The sequence below is a fragment of the Hemiscyllium ocellatum genome, chromosome 1, assembly GCF_020745735.1.
Source record: "Hemiscyllium ocellatum isolate sHemOce1 chromosome 1, sHemOce1.pat.X.cur, whole genome shotgun sequence".
Classification (NCBI taxonomy): Eukaryota; Metazoa; Chordata; class Chondrichthyes; order Orectolobiformes; family Hemiscylliidae; genus Hemiscyllium; species Hemiscyllium ocellatum.
The window spans coordinates 76,539,444-76,557,542 of NC_083401.1; the positions used below are offsets into that span (position 1 = coordinate 76,539,444).

Genomic DNA, 18,099 nt, shown 5'->3' on the forward strand with positions numbered 1-18,099 from the left:
CTGGGGGGGGGGGGGGAGTTGCGGTCTTTGAAGAAGGAAGCCATCTGGGTGGTTTGGAATTTGGAACTGGTCCTCCTGGCAGCAGATGTGGTGGAGACGGAGGAATTGGGAATATGGGATGGCATTTTTGCAGAGGGCAGGGTGGGAGGAGGTATCGTCTAGGTAGCTGTTGGAGTCGGTCGGTTTATAGTAAATGTCTGTGTTGATTTGGTCGCCCAAGGTAGAAATGGAGAGCTCTAGGAAGGGGAGGGAGGAATCTGAGATGGTCCAGGTAAATTTGAGGTCGGGATGGAAGGTGTTAGTAAAGTGGATGAACTGTTCAACCTCCTTGTGGGAGCATGAGGCAGCCCTGATACAGTCGTCAATGTAGCGGAGGAAAAGGTGGGGGGTGGTGCTACTATAGCTGCGGAAGATGGACTGTTCCACATATCCTACTAAGAGGCAGGCATAGCTGGGGCCCATGCGGGTGCCTATGGCCACTCCTTTGGTTTGGATTGATTTCTCTGGATTGGTTATCCAGACACAAGCCACTATGCCATCACTACCTTCTGCATCATGAGTGCACAAAGTATTAGTGTCATTGTGGAAGCCCAGCCCGAGCTTGCTGGCTTCTTGTGAACGCCCGTCCGAGAACAGAGAACCACCACTTGATCAATAGCGTCAACAGTACTGTCTTTATTCAAGTTTGCAAGTGTACACGTATACAAACAAGCTTGGGAGCAGATCCACGCTAGCCCACGCCGGGTGCTAGTCAGTAGTTGCTCAGCTTCTGATTGGAAACATTGTCATTATATACAGAAGTTCTTACGCCAGACAGTTTTCCATGTCACGGGGTTATCACAAAGTACGTTAATCAAATTATACTTAAATGTAAAAGTACACATCAGGGATGCTCTAAGTCAGACATACAGACGCCAGCATTACCTCAAGTTAAGACATTAGCATTTTTCTGAAGATAAGCTATTAGCACTTACTTTAGTTAAGACATCAGCATTGTTTTAAAGTTAGACATTTAGGCACCAGCATCCTTCTGGTAGCGGCCCCTTGACCTGGTGCTATGTACTATACTATTCTCGGACATGTGGGAACGGGCTTGTTTATTCAGCTTATTTCAGGGAACCTCACAAGTTGCTGTGCTAGCAGTTTGTGTGTCGCTCAGCATGTCGGTCAGTACAGTCAATCCCCCACAAACATTGACCATTTTAACCGACACGCCGAATGCCATTTTCTATATGGCTACTGGGTCTATCTTCACCTTATCATTCCTCCCTTTTTATCATTTTATGATAAACCTCAGATATTAATACGTTGAAGTCGGGCAAACTCCTTGCCTGTTTCTACATCTGAACCGTCATCAGCCGAAAGTGTAGATATCAGCCCTTCCTTCTGTGTCCATAAAGGGCTTGACTCTTTGTCACGTCGGCGTCGTTCAGAACAAGTCTGACAACTTCTTTTGATAAGGGCCCAAGCGATTCGGATACAAATACAGATGCCAAGAATGATGGCCAGAATGGAGAGAATGTCCAGCCCAATGGATTTTAGCCATCCCAACAGTGGACACAGTAGGTTCCACCAGGCAAAGGCCTCATCTGAGCCTTTGTGGTCCAGACCATATGCCTTAGTGGCAACGTCGTTAATTATTAAAGTGTCATTATATACAGCAGAGCTTTCATCCTCAATATAGGTACAGCACTCCGGGCCAATAATTGCACACGCTCCCCCTTGGCTGGCTAGGAGATAGTCTAAGGCCATCCTATTCTGTAAGGTCATCATTCGTAGGGCAGCCTGCTCGTGTTCCAAATGACCCAGGGCATCAGCAGTAGCCTTAGCCATTTCCTCAAGTTCGTGACTGAGATCACGGATCTGGTCCAGGGCTTGCATGACCCCATAATTGGGCAGAAGGGCGCCAAAGAATCTGCTCCAAAATGACTGTTGGTGGAACAAGTCTCTCTGGCCTCGAGTATGAGGTTTGTAATTTGAATTAAGATCGTGCCACTTCTTCCACTTGCTGTTAACCTCTGGGGTTGAATTCAATAACCGGAATGAAGGGAGGAATGATATATCAGCGCACAGGTGCCCTTAAAGTTAATGGGTAGGTATTCATAGGCTGTGTGATTGCATAACCAAAATGTCCCGTAAAGTGCAGGCGTAATGCAGTGTTTAGCATGAAAGAGAACAGCACCCATGCGGCTTGTAGGTGCGTCGGGACGAGTCTTTTCGTTAACACAATGGTCCCAATCGTCCTCCGGGAGGCCCCCAAAGGGGTCTCACTTGGTTTGGTCATGAGATATTATTACCTGGCATCTGTTGTCTTCTAAGTCTGGCACCACCGCGACTGCAAAACCTTTCGGTATCACTTGCCAGGTGTCATAGCAACGCCTGAGGTAACCATACTGGATCGGGTACTGGTCAGAAATGTCTCTATAGGGAATAAGTTTTGGGGTTTGTTGGGTACGCCTATAGGTAAGACTACAGAGTTCATCCTGACCAGTAGGGGCCGCCATCATGAAGAACCCGGACCCTATCGAGTGTGGGCCTGGGACGCAGACTATTTTGGTATTCTTTCCTTCGTTAGTCTGATTGTCAAGATGATTTTTTTTATTTTTCAAGGAAGCCAGTAAAGGTGTTGCTGATAAGACTCGTTGCTTTTGGTGGATCGCTTCGTTTCTTTCGGTGGGTCTCAAGGAAACGGTGCGGTAGGCGGGCGAGGTTTTTTGGATTCTAAGCAACCGGGAAAATTGAACAAATAATTTCTGGGGTCCGCTGCTGTATTATTCACAAAGGCATGGCAACAAGTGCGTGTATCACTTAGGTGCGTATAGGTGTCACCAGATTTGGTGCCATTTCCGCGTAGGCACACATACATTACTTCCTGGCAGGTGCCCGTGTTATGAATTGTTATATTACGGGGACATTCTGTCCTGGCATCCAGAGTTGTGATATTATTTTCAGGGCACCACTGTCTAAGTCCTGTTAAGTTTTGTAAATGATTTACGCAATCCTGCGACCATGCAATATTTTGGATGACTATGCTGCTATAGTTAAAAGTGGCATTGGAGTAGTCGGGAAAGCCGACCAAGGGACAAATTGTCTGGTTAAAACCACTGTTATCTGAGCCATGATGATCACACGTGACGTTCAATCTGACCTGAACTATTCTAGTGGGGCCTGTGTTACTCAGCATTATACTATTCTCCTGTGTCCATACCCACCAATCCCCAGTAAGGTTGCAAGGGATAGCTAGGGCCTGACTGGACTCTCTTATTTTATTGGACTGGGTATCTGTCACTCTGGGCAGTGGTAAACTCATTGGGTGGGTGCTGGTAGTCATATTGTCACTCATAGTACTCACGAGGTCACTCGGGGCTTTTACTGCACCATTAGGGCCACCAGAAACAATGCTTGATGCCATACTCACAAAACCATTAGTCATGTTAGTAGTAACATCTGTAGAGTGTGAAGTCATCGCAGGGGTGCCTGTTCTTGTCCAAGTCTCCGCGGTGACTGCCCTAGAGTTGCTTGTAGGCCCTTGGAGAGTAGGAGGTGCACCGCTGGTGGTGTTACTGGTCTGCGTTGATGTCCCTGTCGCTGTTAGGCAGAGGCCAATGAGGAAGAGGGTAGTTTTCATCGTTTCACTTTTCTTCAGTCTTCCTTCCTTAGTGGCACCCATGTCAAGGGAAGAGAAAATACATACAGCAGTAGCTGCCCCTTATTATCATTCCTCCCCAACAATCTTACAATGGTGTAGGCTAATCCAGGCTTTACGACCTTCAACCTTAACAGCAGTAGGGGTGGTAAGGAGGACTTGAAAAGGGCCCTCCCACCGGGGTTCCAAGCCGTGCTTTCTGGCAAAGTTTTTGATCAATACAAAGGTGCCAGGTCGGATGTTTGGAGGCAACGGCAAATCCGACTGCAGAGGCCTGGCAGCTTTAACCATCGCATGGTTCATGCATAAGGCATCAGTTAAGGATAAAACATAGGAGATCATCCCATCCGACATCTGATGGATGTCAACAGGAGAATCAGAGAAGTCAGAGCTAAAGGGAGTGCGGAGGGGCCGCCCATACAAAATCTCGGCGGGGGAGAAACGGTGGGCTCCTGCCGGGGACACCCGGAGTTGAAACAAGGCAATGGGCAAATTTTGGAGCCATGAGAGACCGTTGTCAGCTGACAGTTTGGCCAATTTGGATTTCAAGGTCTGATTAGCACGTTCAACCAAACCCGCGCTCTGAGGATGGTAGGCACAGTGGAACTGCTGTTTGATATTTAGAACTTTACAAAGTTCTTGACTAACAAGGGCCACAAAGTGAGGGCCATTATCGGAACTGAGTGTCCGCGGCACACCAAAGCTAGGGATAATCTCCTTGAGTAAAGTCTTAACAACAGTGTCAGCCTTGTTATTGGCTGCAGGATAAGCCTCAATCCATTTACTAAAAACATCGACAATAACTAAAACATATTTACACTTGGCCGTTCTGGGTAGCTCAATGAAGTCCATTTGCAACGTGTCGAAGGGGCCTTCAGGCAGCGGGGTTCTACCCTGTTCACAGGGGACCCTCTTGCCAGGGTTATGCTGCATACATGTCAAGCATTTTTTGCTTTGTGCTCTAGCCAATTGCAAGACACTGGGATGCCACCAAGATTCCCAGACTAAATCTGCAGTTTGTCTAGCCCCACAATGCGTTAAGTGATGGATGACATCGACCACCCAGACGGCTAAAACATCAGTCATACACACCTGGCCCGCTGGGGTTTTCCAAAGACCGTCAACGTCTTTGAAACATCCCAGATCAGTCCATTCATGAAGTACATTGTCAGGGGCGTCCCCCTGTAAGGCAACAATATCAGCGGTGGAGGGAGGCTGCTTGTCAGGAACCGAGGCCCTAATAGATTTCCTCTGAACCATCGTAGAGGAGCATGGGAGCCCCGTAGCCTGTTTAGCAATTTCATCTGCCTGTCTGTTTCCCATAGAAACTGGATCCGTTCCGGCAGAGTGCGCGGAACATTTAATAATGGCCAATTCGCGAGGACTTTGAATGGCCTGTAACAAATTAATAATTTCCTCCCTGTGTGCGATGGGGGTCCCAGATGAGGTGAGGAAACCTCGATTTTCCCACAGTGTCCCAAAATCATGGGCGACCCCGAAGGCATATCGAGAGTCAGTATAAATATTAGCTGTAAGTCCGGAGGCTAGCTCACATGCCCTAGTTAATGCAATTAATTCAGCTTTTTGAGCGGATACCGCGGGTAGGACAATTGCCGTTCGGGTTCACACTGTGGTGGAGGCCGATATCCCTTTTTTCCTGTGCTTGGGGTAAAACTTATTTCACTACGTGCCTTCGGGGGTGTTGTGCCCAGTGGAGGGGGTTGGGGATGGGATTCCACATTCCTAGAACTAATTCCCTTATCTTCCCATCCTGCACTCAGCCTCAGGTCAGACAATGCCGTCTCCACCGCTTGGTTGGCCAACCGTTTGTTCTCGTTAGTATTCTCATCAAATTTTGCACATGCAACCTTGAGCTCATGGAGGGTCAAAGGAAGCCCATCCTTGGTGACACTTAACCCCCTTTTTGTAGTATTATGTAACCAACTGTTATAAACCTTCTTCTCGTGTTGTTTTTTAGCTGCTTCTTTCTTTCTTAAGCATGCATTTCTTAATTTAGCCATAATTTTCTTACCCTTCTTTCCCCCTGTTCCCTTTTTCCATACTAACTCCGTAGCTCTTTCTACAATCTCCAATTTCCACGTACCCCCTACAGGCCATTCGTCGGGTCCCAATTTTTCTGTTAGCCATCCTGACAATTTCCTGAGTGACTGTGCATCTTCAGGATATTCTGCGCAGACTGTTACAATTAATGATCCCGGATCCTCACATTTGTCCATGAACTGTCCCATAATGTTCCCTAAAAGTTCCCTAAACCTTGTGGGCGGTGCTTTTATGAGATTCTGCTCAAAGGACTTTAAACCTTCCCGCTCAGACGTACTTTGGTGCTTTTATGAGGACTCTAACCTCATGGGACTTTAAACCCGTACGTATCTAACTACCCTAACTACACTTGTGAGCAGTGCTTTTATGAGATCCTGCTCAAGGGACTTTAAACCCTCTCACACAGACATACTTTGGTGCTTTTATGAGGACTCTAACCTCATGGGACTTTAAACCCGTACGTATCTAACTATTCTTATTTCTACCCACGCTCCCAGCGACTTTTTAAAGTTTCCTACCTTCTATAGCGTTCCCCGCGCTTGAGTGGTGGTTCCTTTCAAAGGCTGTTCACGGGTTCGTTCTGGATCCCGTCCGGTAGCAGTTCCTGCTGCGGTGAGTTGGGTCTAGGTCCGCCCCTGGCTTGGGGAGACACTAGTCGCGAGTCCCAAACGGTATACTCACGTCCTAGTTGGGCCCGTGTCCACCTCGCCTCGGCAAGACCGTACCCTGTTCAACCGTCACCAGGAGCCGCATTCCGTTGGGATCCCACCACTGCCACCAAAATGTGGAAGCCCAGCCCGAGCTTGCTGGCTTCTTGTGAGCGCCCGTCCGAGAACAGAGAACCACCACTTGATCAATAGCGTCAACAGTGCTGTCTTTATTCAAGTTTGCAAGTATACATGTATACAAACAAGCTTGGGAGCAGATCCACGCTAGCCCACGCCGGGTGCTAGTCAGTAGTTGCTCAGCTTTCGATTGGAAACATTGTCATTATATACAGAAGTTCTTACGCCAGACAGTTTTCCGTGTCACGGGGTTATCACAAAGTACGTTAATCAAGTTATACTTAAATGTAAAAGTACACATCAGGGATGCTCTAAGTCAGACATACAGACGCCAGCATTACCTCAAGTTAAGACATTAGCATTTTTCTGAAGATAAGCTATTAGCACTTACTTTAGTTAAGACATCAGCATTGTTTTAAAGTTAGACATTTAGGCACCAGCATCCTTCTGGTAGCGGCCCCTTGACCTGGTGCTATGTACTATACTATTCTCGGACATGTGGGAACGGGCTTGTTTATTCAGCTTATTTCAGGGAACCTTACAAGTTGCTGTGTTAGCAGTTTGTGTCGCTCAGCATGTCGGTCAGTACAGTCAATCCCCCACAAACATTGACCATTTTAACCGACACGCCGAGCGCCATTTTCTATATGGCTACTAGGTCTGTCTTCACCTTATCATCATGGCAGCATTTGTTTCCCCTGACCTTTTCCATACAACATGGCCATCATTTTGAGAGGTTCACTTATTCTATTAAAATCAGTTCTGTTTACTTTGCAACGCAGTATAATCGTTGAAAGTGAATCTTCCATTTTCACATACTCTGGTCCAACCAAATAATCTATCTCTTCAAACGGCTGCTTCCATTAGATTTTTGTAATATTTCAGAATTTAACACCGTTTCCCAATTCAAGTTCTTGCAGACAGTTACAAAGCTACCTTTGATTTAAGCGTACAATTAAAATTGGATGTAAAATCATTCTGTGTTGATTGGTTTGTTACTAATGTAATTCCTTCACAAAAAGAACCTGTAGAATTACTTAGAGTGACTAGGGGAAAGTGAGGACTTATAGTACCTTATGTGTTCAGTAATTCAACTACTCAGTTGCCAAGCGTCTGAATAATATCACCTGTGCGGTCATTGTGTTGACTTTGGATTTAAAAGTTGAGAACCGTCTGGCAGGCAACGTTTCTTGGAAGTATATGGTAATGAACAAACATCACTCACTCAGTGAAAGATTTTATGGGTTCACAAGCCAAAGGTATTTGAGTTACTAGTCATCTGTCTTTATTAACTTACAGCTTTTGTCTTTGGTTGTGCTATTGGCAAGCAATGGACGAACTTATTTTCTAGACAGACTAGATTGTATAATATGCCTTTGTTTATGATTTATTTTGATTTTTCTATGTACACAGTGTCCAGTCCTCTCCGTGTTCTGTAAGCTTCAATGCCTTCATTCCTGGGACCATTCTGGTGAATCTCCTCTGCACACCTTTCACTACCAAATTGAATTGTTGTGTCATATATGCGCAGTATTGAGTATACCTAGCTGAGATAACTTGCAGACTAAAATAAATTATTGAATAGAAGTGAAATATATTTATTTACATTTTTTTGAAAAATGTAACCAAAAATTTTTGAATGGTTTCATCAGGCTTCTCCAGGTAGACTTCTCTATTTAAAGCTTCTCTAAGATTTTCCTTGCCCTCTTCCATAAGTTGGAGAGCCTTCTTTGGTTGTTTTATGGACTAAGCTTGCCGAGCCGGTGTTTCAGTGTAGTCTTCCCCTTTAGCTCTTTGACATTCTAGCTACATTAATTACTCATTGGGAAATTCCTCTCCATCTAATTCATGCAATTCTGCCACATCTGCCTCACACTTTTGCCAAAGTGGTGATGGCATGTTGAATCTTGGGTGTGCTAATCTCCTTGGCCAATGGCACATTTGAGTCATGATTTCTGCCACAAACGGATCAGACGCAATGATAGTACATCATTCCATGATATTTTTAGTGCATTTGAGAATGTTATGGCCACAGCAACATTTCTTGACTGGTGTTGTATTCTTGTAACCTTTTCCTTGATATGTCAGGACAAGGTATAATGCAGGTGTTAGGCCTACTGTACCCCTGATCCACAGACTACATCAGTGAAGTACTGTTGAGTTGAAAGGTAAATCTTCACATTCTCAGACAATAGTTCCACCTATGAGCACCCAGCCCGTATTTCTCCAAACCCTTCCTATTCATATACCCATCCAGATGCCTTTTAAATGTTGCAATCATACTAGCCTCCATACCTTCCTCTGGCAGCTCATTCCATTCATGTACCACCCTCTGCATGAAAAATTTCCCCCTCTTTTATATCTTTCCCCTCTCACCCTAAACCTATGCCGTCTAGTTCTGGAGTCCCTCACCCAGTTTTGAATGACCAAGCAGCCTTTTCTCACCTCAGCAGATTTCAGAAAAGACAGCCATCTAAAGAAGGAAAAAGATGATTTGTGAATCTTGTTGAAAGTTGTGCAGTGCTATGATACTTTACCCGATAATTGAATAGACTCCCAGATAATTAAACAGACATTTAAGTCCAGTTGCTATCCTTGGCATGACCTAAATGCAGACTTGAATTTTTGCTGCAATAGATGACCCCGAAAGCTTTTCTTGATTTGTAATCAAGTAATTTTCCAAATAACAGGGCTTCTCCATAGAATCCAAAGCTACAAGTTAGCGTCTTCTGTAATCGAGGCAAGTGGGCCCTCTTTCCCTTACCTGCTTTCCACCGTACTCAGCTTGAGTTATTGAGTCAACCGATAATACCACTACTCCAGGGAAGGATGGAATGGTGATCAGGTTAACTGTATGGTTGGACCGAAGGGTCTGTTTCCATGCTGTACATCTGTATGACTCTAGCTTATGTCAGCCAATTTGCTTTGATAAATTAATGTCTAGAAACAGAAATATCCTGAAGGTGAAACAATCTTTGATAAAGTATGCCCTCCATGCAATGATACCAGTCTTGACCTATGTTAACCTGGAGGAGAATTTAACTTCAGACTAGGTAAATGGTTTGCCAAAGTTTTATGTGTTGAGATCTGAATTTAGCAGTCCATGATGTGTAATGCAAGTGCCTGACATTGAACTTGGATATTCAAGAATATGTAAATATATGCAAATAATTGGCAGATCATAATGCTGTTAAAAATGCTGACGGTACTGGTGTGTCATGTACACAATGAGAAAATTCTAAGAAATGGAGCAACAGGTGATTGAAGGTATTTCTGGAACTGTGTATGCAGTGTTAGCTCACATATGTGGCTCGCAGCTTGACCATTGGCAGTAACCTGCTTTAACTTTGCACTGTTCTGCCACTCCAACTTAATGAACTGAAATTCCATGAGGTGTGGATGCCTGTCTATTTTATGGGTAGGGTGGTAATGATGCACTTAGATGTTTTATGTGTCCCTTTCTGGGGCCAACCTGAGATGGGAATGGGTCTGTCCCCTCCATCTCAGGCAAACAGGAGCTGTGCTTATAGAGGAATTAAGACTGCAATAAATTAAATGAACAGTCCTGTGATCCTGAGGTCCTGGTGGATGTCTGTAAATTATTCATGCCTTGTCATTTCATTTGAGATGCAGTAACTGAGTGTAAATAGATAGTAAGAAGCTTTGAGGAACCAAAATGCTGAGGCTGCCTCTGGCTTAGATTATTTAGTGAACGTAGTGGCTATACTTTAAAATGCAATATGCATGCTTATTAATTTTATTTATTACATTGATATAAATAGTAGTCATTTGCCTTCATCTCAAATATCCAGTAAATTTATATTTAAAGGAAACGCTCCTAATGTTTCTAAGTGTGGTTTTACTTGAATTTATTTAATGTATTCACTATTGACGTTTTCATAAAATTCAAACCAAATTTTTGGACAGTTATTTGCATTTGAGACATAGCATATAACTGTCAAAGTCAAGAAATGTGTTTAACTTCCTTTATTCTGAGCAACTTCAAATCGATTGATTTCCATTTTTGACAGACAGTATTACATTTCAAAAGAAGTACTTGGTTTAACATTAGGTACAGAATATTATAAATTATTTGACTGTAGTAAATTCTTGAGTACTAATCATTTATCAAAGTCTTCTTTGAAATACTTTAAATGAATTAGTATATGAATCGTTATTTGATTTACTTGCGTAGACTCTGATCGAGGCTAACATGAGTTTGAAATGTGTTGGAAACTATTTGCTTCAGGTGTAAAATTTCTGAATTCCCTCTGCTCTGTTGAGGGTTTGGTGTATGTTTCTTCAAATAAGGCTTAATGCATTTTCAAAGAAAACAGGAAATAAAGCCTTTAAGCACTGGCTTTCCAAAGACCTACATAAATTTTGCATTGCACTTGAGAAAGGGGCCTCTTTGGTTTTAAAAGCATGGATGTATGGCTTTATGTTCATGTTAGTGTCTCACGTGAAATGACTTGTACACTTTTTCCCATGCATTGGAGGGTTTTCTAACTTTCTAAAGCCAAGATTTTTAAACAAAATTATTCTATAATATAACTGTGAAGTATGATTTTTTTCTTTGCTATTAAATACCATACAGTTTCTAACTGAAGTATTCCAACACAACAATGCCACCAAAGGCAATAACAGAAATTGTTGGGGAACAGTCCAGTGATAATATCACTAGGCCGTTGCCTCCCATTTTAGGTGTACATGACAATGAGAAAACAGTATTATCTGTATTTGAGATGACAGAGCCCTCCCTAACAGCATTGTGGGTGTACCTACACCAAATGAAGAGTTTGCTCAGCTCAGTTAGCTGGAGAGTGATGCCTCCAGTATATGTTCAATTCCTATACTGGCTGAGGTAACCATGAAGGTCCCATTTTCTCAATCTCGTCCCTTGCCTGAGGCAGGTTAAACTTCCCACCAGTCTCCTCTAATGAGTGAGTCATGGTATGCCACATTTGAGACTGTAGCAACTTTACCTTGCATGAAATGACCTGCTGCGGTTCCAGAAGGCAGCTGATTGCCATCTCCTCGAGGGCAACTAGGAATGGGCATAAATGTTGGCACTACCAAACATGGTTGAATCCCGTGAATAATAAAAAAAGACAAAAAAGATCTGTCTAAAACAGCAGGAGCGAACTGATCAGATCACCTGTTTTCTGGTCACAGAAATAAGAATCTTCTCCCAGCAAATCAGAAGTTCTGAAATATACACAGTCATTGGAAGCAACCTGCCAACTATTCCTGCCATGGCACATCATTGATGATTGCATATGCTACTTAGCTGCTAGGGTTTCTCTCATTCTAACTGGTCGATCATGCAGTACAGGCTGTTGTATTTTAGTTCACGTTATGGTTAAAACTGGTGGCCATTCACAAAACCTATAGCTACAAATAAAAGCTAAAGAATGCAGCAAGAGCCGCGAGTTGTAAGTACTCATCAGTGTACAGCAATTGAATTAATCTAAAAATTTCTGTCAAATGTCATTTTCCATGAGACTTATACAGGTGTTTAATGAAGTTGTTTTGCGTGGGGGAATTAATCCTACATCTGCCGTGAGACCATTGATCATCTAATGAAAAACTCTTTATAATGAATGATTCCTCTTAGCTCCAGGGCAGAATATTAAAATAGTTCTAGCCAGCAAGCATTTATGTTACTAATCTACTTTGCCACTTCAGTTGAAGCATATGAAGACAACAGCTCCTTATATTTCCTTTTGAGCTTTCTTTCTTTTGTTATCCTTATGGCAAAGTATGCTGTTTCAATGTGGCTGAAAATTTGTCTGCAGATTTCACATGTTAAGAAAAGAAACCTGTTATTTTTTTCTCAAAAGCTGAAAACAATTATTGCAAGCTAATAGCTCATTATTTCAAAAACTTCAGTTGAAACATTAGAAGATGCTACTTTACTCGTGATGTGATTGTTTCTGACTTCAGTTTTTTCCAGTAATAACTACTATTACATTTCCAACATTCCTTTAGTCTTGAGTATGTGGTCAACTCCCAAAGTGTATGCTACTTTTAAAACTGGATAACTTTTTTTAGATTAGATTAGATTACTTACAGTGTGGAGACAGGCCCTTCGGCCCAGCAAGTCCACACCGACCTGCCGAAGCGCAACCCACCCATTCCCCTACAATTACCCCTTTACCTAACACTACGGGCAATTTAGCATGGCCAAATCACCTAATCTGCACATCTTTGGACTGTGGGAGGAAACCGGAGCACCCGGAGGAAATGTGCAAACTCCACACAGTCAGTCGCCTGAGTCGGGAATTGAACCCGGATCTCTGGCGCTGTGAGGCAGCAGTGCTAACCACTGTGCCACCGTGCCGCCCACTTTGAAGCTTGACTAAGTAAAATTATTGGAGAAACAATTGTAGCAGTTTTGATACAATATGTTAAAGAACAAATTTCAATCCAAAAGTACTTTCAACTCCCTCCCTCTACTAGCAACACACAGTAACAACATTATACAGTTTACAAGCTGCTGTGCAGCAACTCATCAAGGCTTTATACCCACCTTCCAAATCTTCAACTTGTACTACTACTGAAGAGGACAAGGGTGGCAATTGCATGGACGCAAGTTCTCTTCAAAGCCGCACAGCATTCTCATTTGGAAATATATCATTGTTTCTTCATTATCTTTAGGGCAAAATCCTGAACTGCCTCCCTCATACTCCTGTAGATGTACCTACATTACCTAGACTACAATGGTTGAAGAAAGCAGCTCACCACCACTTTATGCAAGGATGGGCAGCAGTGCTAGGCTTGCCCAGAACCTGTGAATTAATAAAATAAAGAAACTTTTGAGTTTCTGAGAAAACAATGTGTTCCATTTGAACTTGGTCTTGGCAAATACCAGGAAGCAATCACTGGTGACCCCTGCCTGCCTGCTGAACAGCTCCAATGTCTTTGTATGCAGATTTCCCAAAGTCTTGAAAACAGGGTTAAACTTATTCAAGGAATATTTCAAGGGTATTGTTTGCCTTTTTGTGAAGCTTCCTTGCAAATGCTATGAATAAAAAAGCCACGGTTGACCATCTTTGGGTTATGAAAACTGGGTTAATTTTTAATTATTTCTGCCCAAAAAAATGAACAAATCCAGAATCCTTGCATGGTTTTAGATGCTCATATATTGAGTTCACTGAAATGCACACACCATATACACAAGCATGAGCTTTTTGTGATTTATCTGCTGTTAGCAAAATCAAGGTTGTGACCTGTTACTGTGATGGGAGTAGTGTGATTTGTGAATTAGAAGACTGGCTTAGTCATTTTCAACACATTGCAGTGAGATAGAATATTGAGCAGTTCTCCACAAAGAAAATTATGTAATTTGTCAAGAAAAACTTCAAATTACTCAAAGACTGTTTTCATTGTAACCGCCAAATTGAACATTTGCTGACACTTTGGTTCAGTGAAATTGTCAGGGAATCTTTGTGGCAATTTAATTATTTCTCCAGTCTTTTACAAACTGCCTGCTTGTGGTGGTTGGAAAAGATCGCAGTCATCCTGTAACTCATTATTGGTTCAAATACTGCTTTTTTCCTTGTTTGTTCAACTTCTGCATAAAGTTAGAACTTGCTGTCAGCTCACAAAGCAAGGTGAGATTGCGTTTGGATCCTTTGACATGCTGGACGTTCAAAATCGCTTTCTGTTACTTTTCTGTGCCCTTCCTCACTTTGACGCTTGCCATCTGTTCTTTTCTATCCCACTCTGAAGATTACAAAATACAAAAGTACTGAATACATGCTGTTGTCTTTTGACTCCCAATTAGTGGCAATATAATTATTGTTCGGTAGTTAGTATTGAAGTTTGCAAGGTTTTCGGTATGCAGAGAACCATTTAATCGCAGTTGTTAGTTCCAGTTTCGCACTTTTCAATTTTAATATTTATATTGCATTATTATCTTGCATTGTCACCAGCTTGAGCCCACATGGTAAATGGAAGACTCAAATTTGTGTTGAATGTTATAATTCGTTTCTCACTGATGAGACACCTCATTTTTATTTGACTTCTCAATTGAAAGAATTTGACATTGCAAGAAAATGTTGCCTGCCAGTTGGGAACTGTACTTAACTAGTTGAGACCCAAGATAATGTATGATAAGTATGTAACCAGGAGCACATGCAAGTTTGCTTAAGTTTCAAGAAATGTACTTCCATTCTTGAGTTTTCCTGATGAAGGGCTTATAGCCGAAACGTCAATCCTCCTGCGCCTCGGATGCTGCCTGACATGCTGTGCTTTCCCAGCAACACACACTCCACTTTACTGAGTTTGTGTCCAATAATGTCATAGTTAGTTGTATTTGAAGAAACATAAGTGAAATTATTATAAATGTTGGTTAACAAGTATAAACAAGTCATTTTCATTTACCTTTCTAAATTGCGTTTTGTGACCAACTGCTACTTCGGTTCCTAATAGGAAAGATGAAAAGTAAAAGTGAAAAGATAAATTTGAATACTTTGCTTGGGCTATAAAACTATAAAGAGTGAAGTTTATGTAGTTAAGTATATCAGAAATAATTATTTCCCCACAGATGATGAAAAAAAACTCGTGGAAGAGGTATTTAACAATGCTATTGATTGCTTGTCTGATGAAGATAAAAAACTTCCTCAGGTGAGTGCTTTGATACCAAATCAGGTATCTTGTTTCTGTAAGCCCAAGTAGTAAGACAAATTTAAAGTCAGTACTTTTTTTTAGGGAATATTAAAGCTGAAATGTTCCTTGCTCCATTTATGCTGATTAGTGTGATGTTGCAATGCTCTCGTTGCATGAAGAAGTGAATATTAAATAATACTCAAAAGTTTGTTAGTGTATGGAATTCCTTTCCCTAGAAGGTAGTAAAGGCTGCATCTTTAAATTTGTCCAAAGTTTAATAGATATGAATGTACAAGAGAGTTTAAGGTTGGAACTGAGACCATGACAAGAACAGCTCTGATCTTCGTGAATAATGGATGAGGCTCGAAGGGCTTCATTTTCTTGGAAAATTAGTATTGTATGTAATATTATTGCATCCTTGCACGCGCATGCGCGCTCTCATTTCGTTCCTATCCATCCCACACACGCACACCTGTCCCACCCCATACACACTGCCTTTCAACTCCACGCACGCACGCACGCATGCCTGTCCCACCCCACGCGGACACGCCTGTCCCACCTCATACATGCTCGCCTGTCCCACCCCATGCACTTCAGTTGAAAAAGACCCAGCCTTGATGCTTGATGACTCAAAATTTCCATACCAGGTAACATCCTTTTAAATCTCTTCTGAATCCTCTCCAATTTAATAATATGCTTCCTATAACTGGGTGACCAAGACTAGACACAGTACTCTGGAAGAGACCTCACCAATGTCCTGTGCAACTGTAACTTCTATACTCAAAGGACTGAGCAATAAAGGCAAGCATGCGAAACCTCCTTTTACCCACCTTGTTTATATATGATGCAAACTTTAAAGAATTGCGTGCCCTGAACCCCTCGGTGCCTCTGTTCTTCAACACTAACCAAGCGCCTACATTAATTGTATAAGCCCTACCTTTGTTTATTTTACCAAAATGCAATACCTCACTACTTATCCAGATTAAAATCCAGTTGCCATTTTTCAGCTCATTGACCCATTTGATCAAGATCCCTTTGAATCTTAGAAAACCTTTTTAACTGTCTACTGTGCCACCAATTTTGATGTCATCCTCAAACTTGCTAACCATGCCTTCTATATTCTCATCCAAATCATTTATATAAATGACAAAAAAAGGACTCAGAATTGATTGCTGTGGAACACCGCTGGTCACAGGCCTCCAGTCCAAAAAGTTATCTTCCACCATCACACTGTCTCCTGCCGTTAAGCCAGTTGTGTATCCAATTGGCAAACTCACCCAGAATCTCATGTGACCTAACTTTACTAATTCATCTACCATAAAGCTTATCAAAGGCTTTAATAAAGTCCATTCATTAAAAATTCACCTTTCTAGTCTGGGTAACATCCTCATTAAGTAGCGATATTTGAGAAGATTTGTAGCTCAGGTTGATGATAAGTATGTAAGTGAGCTCGCTGAGCTGGAAGGCTTATTTTCAGATGTTTCGTCACCATGACTAGGTAACATTATCGGTGGTATGTCCTACCTCTCTATTTATAGGTCATATTTTCTTAAGGTGGGTGATGTAATTTCCGGTTTTTTTTTTCAAGTGAAGATAAATTGGATCTAAGTCGATGTGATAATTGATGGAGTTCTGGTTAGAATGCCATGCCTCTAAGAATTCTAATAAGTGTCTTTGTTTCGCCTGTCATAGGACATGTGTATTGTTCCAGTCAAAGTGGTGTTTTTCTTTGTCTATATGAATTGGTGTTCAAGTATCATGGTGTCACCAGCATATATGAATTGGAGACGCCAGCATACATGAACACCAGCTAGCCACCAAAAGACACAACACACAATCACTAGTTTCCATACATACATTGTCTCCACTTCTCTCAATGGATGAAACTCTAGCAACACCCAAAAAGCCTGACACTAGCCTAGACAAAGCATCCCGCTTTATTGGCACCATATCCACAAGCACCCACTCCCTCCACCACTGACACTCAATAGTAGCAGTGTGTCCCACTTAGAACATGCACTGCAGAAATTACTAAAGATCCTTTGACAGCACCTTACAAACCCATGACCACTTCCATCTAGATGGACAGGGGAGCAGATACATGGGAAAGCCACCACCTTCAACTACTCCTCCAAGCCGTTCACCACCCTGACTTATAAACATTATCACCATTCCTTCACTGTTGCTGGAATTCCCTCCCTAAGAGCATTGTGGGTCAACCTACAGCACACTGACTGCAGCAGTTCAAGAAAGCAACTCTACGGCACCTTCTCAAGAGGACTAAATCATGTCCCAGCTAGCAATGCCGATATGCCTAGGGTGAAAATAAAAATAAAGTTCCATCTTTTTTTCATTATTTTGAACACATTTTTCTCCCAGCAGATTTGCTGCTTAAAAGACAGCAGATGCACTGCCGAAGACTCTTGAGTTGAGTGCCTTTTGTTTGTAGTAACCGGCAGCGACTTTGTATTTCCTGTTAAGTTTTGTGACCTTCACTGATTGATTGTAGAAATTGAGTGATGCTGAATGCCAATTGTAGATTATATCATGCTCAATATGCCCGACCTTCACTTGAAGAATGGCCATCTCTACTGAGGTGGCATAATGCTGCACAATATCCATTGATGAATCTAAATTTGCTAGCTTCAGAAAGCAGGGGGGGTGAGAGAGCAGTGAGCATCTTCAATTTCAAGTCTCTCTCCTTTATTGCATTATCTCCAATCTCAATGCGTACATTTTCAGAATGTTATTTATTGATATTTTAATTCATATGTAACCAGGTTGAACATGTGCTGCCTCTTTTAAAACGAGGAATTGGAATCCACCATGGTGGTTTGCTTCCTATTTTGAAAGAAACTATTGAAATTCTCTTCTCTGAAGGACTCCTGAAGGTAAAGTTTATCTTGGAATGTCTTGTATATGCATTAGAACAACGTGTTAAGGGGCCAATAAGGAATGAGTAAGGTGATGTGTGGATGGGACTTCAATGCATGC

At 42.2% G+C, this 18,099-nt stretch overlaps 1 protein-coding gene across 1 annotated transcript in view; it reads left to right on the top strand.

Annotated features, from left to right (window-relative positions):
- Window positions 1-18,099, top strand: part of mtrex (Mtr4 exosome RNA helicase) — a 139,120-nt gene that overhangs the window by 50,076 nt on the left and 70,945 nt on the right. Inside the window, exons 12-13 of the mRNA XM_060822963.1 lie at window positions 15,044-15,123; window positions 17,886-17,996. Coding sequence (XP_060678946.1) covers window positions 15,044-15,123; window positions 17,886-17,996 — 191 coding nt within the window. The remainder of the gene's footprint in view (window positions 1-15,043; window positions 15,124-17,885; window positions 17,997-18,099) is intronic.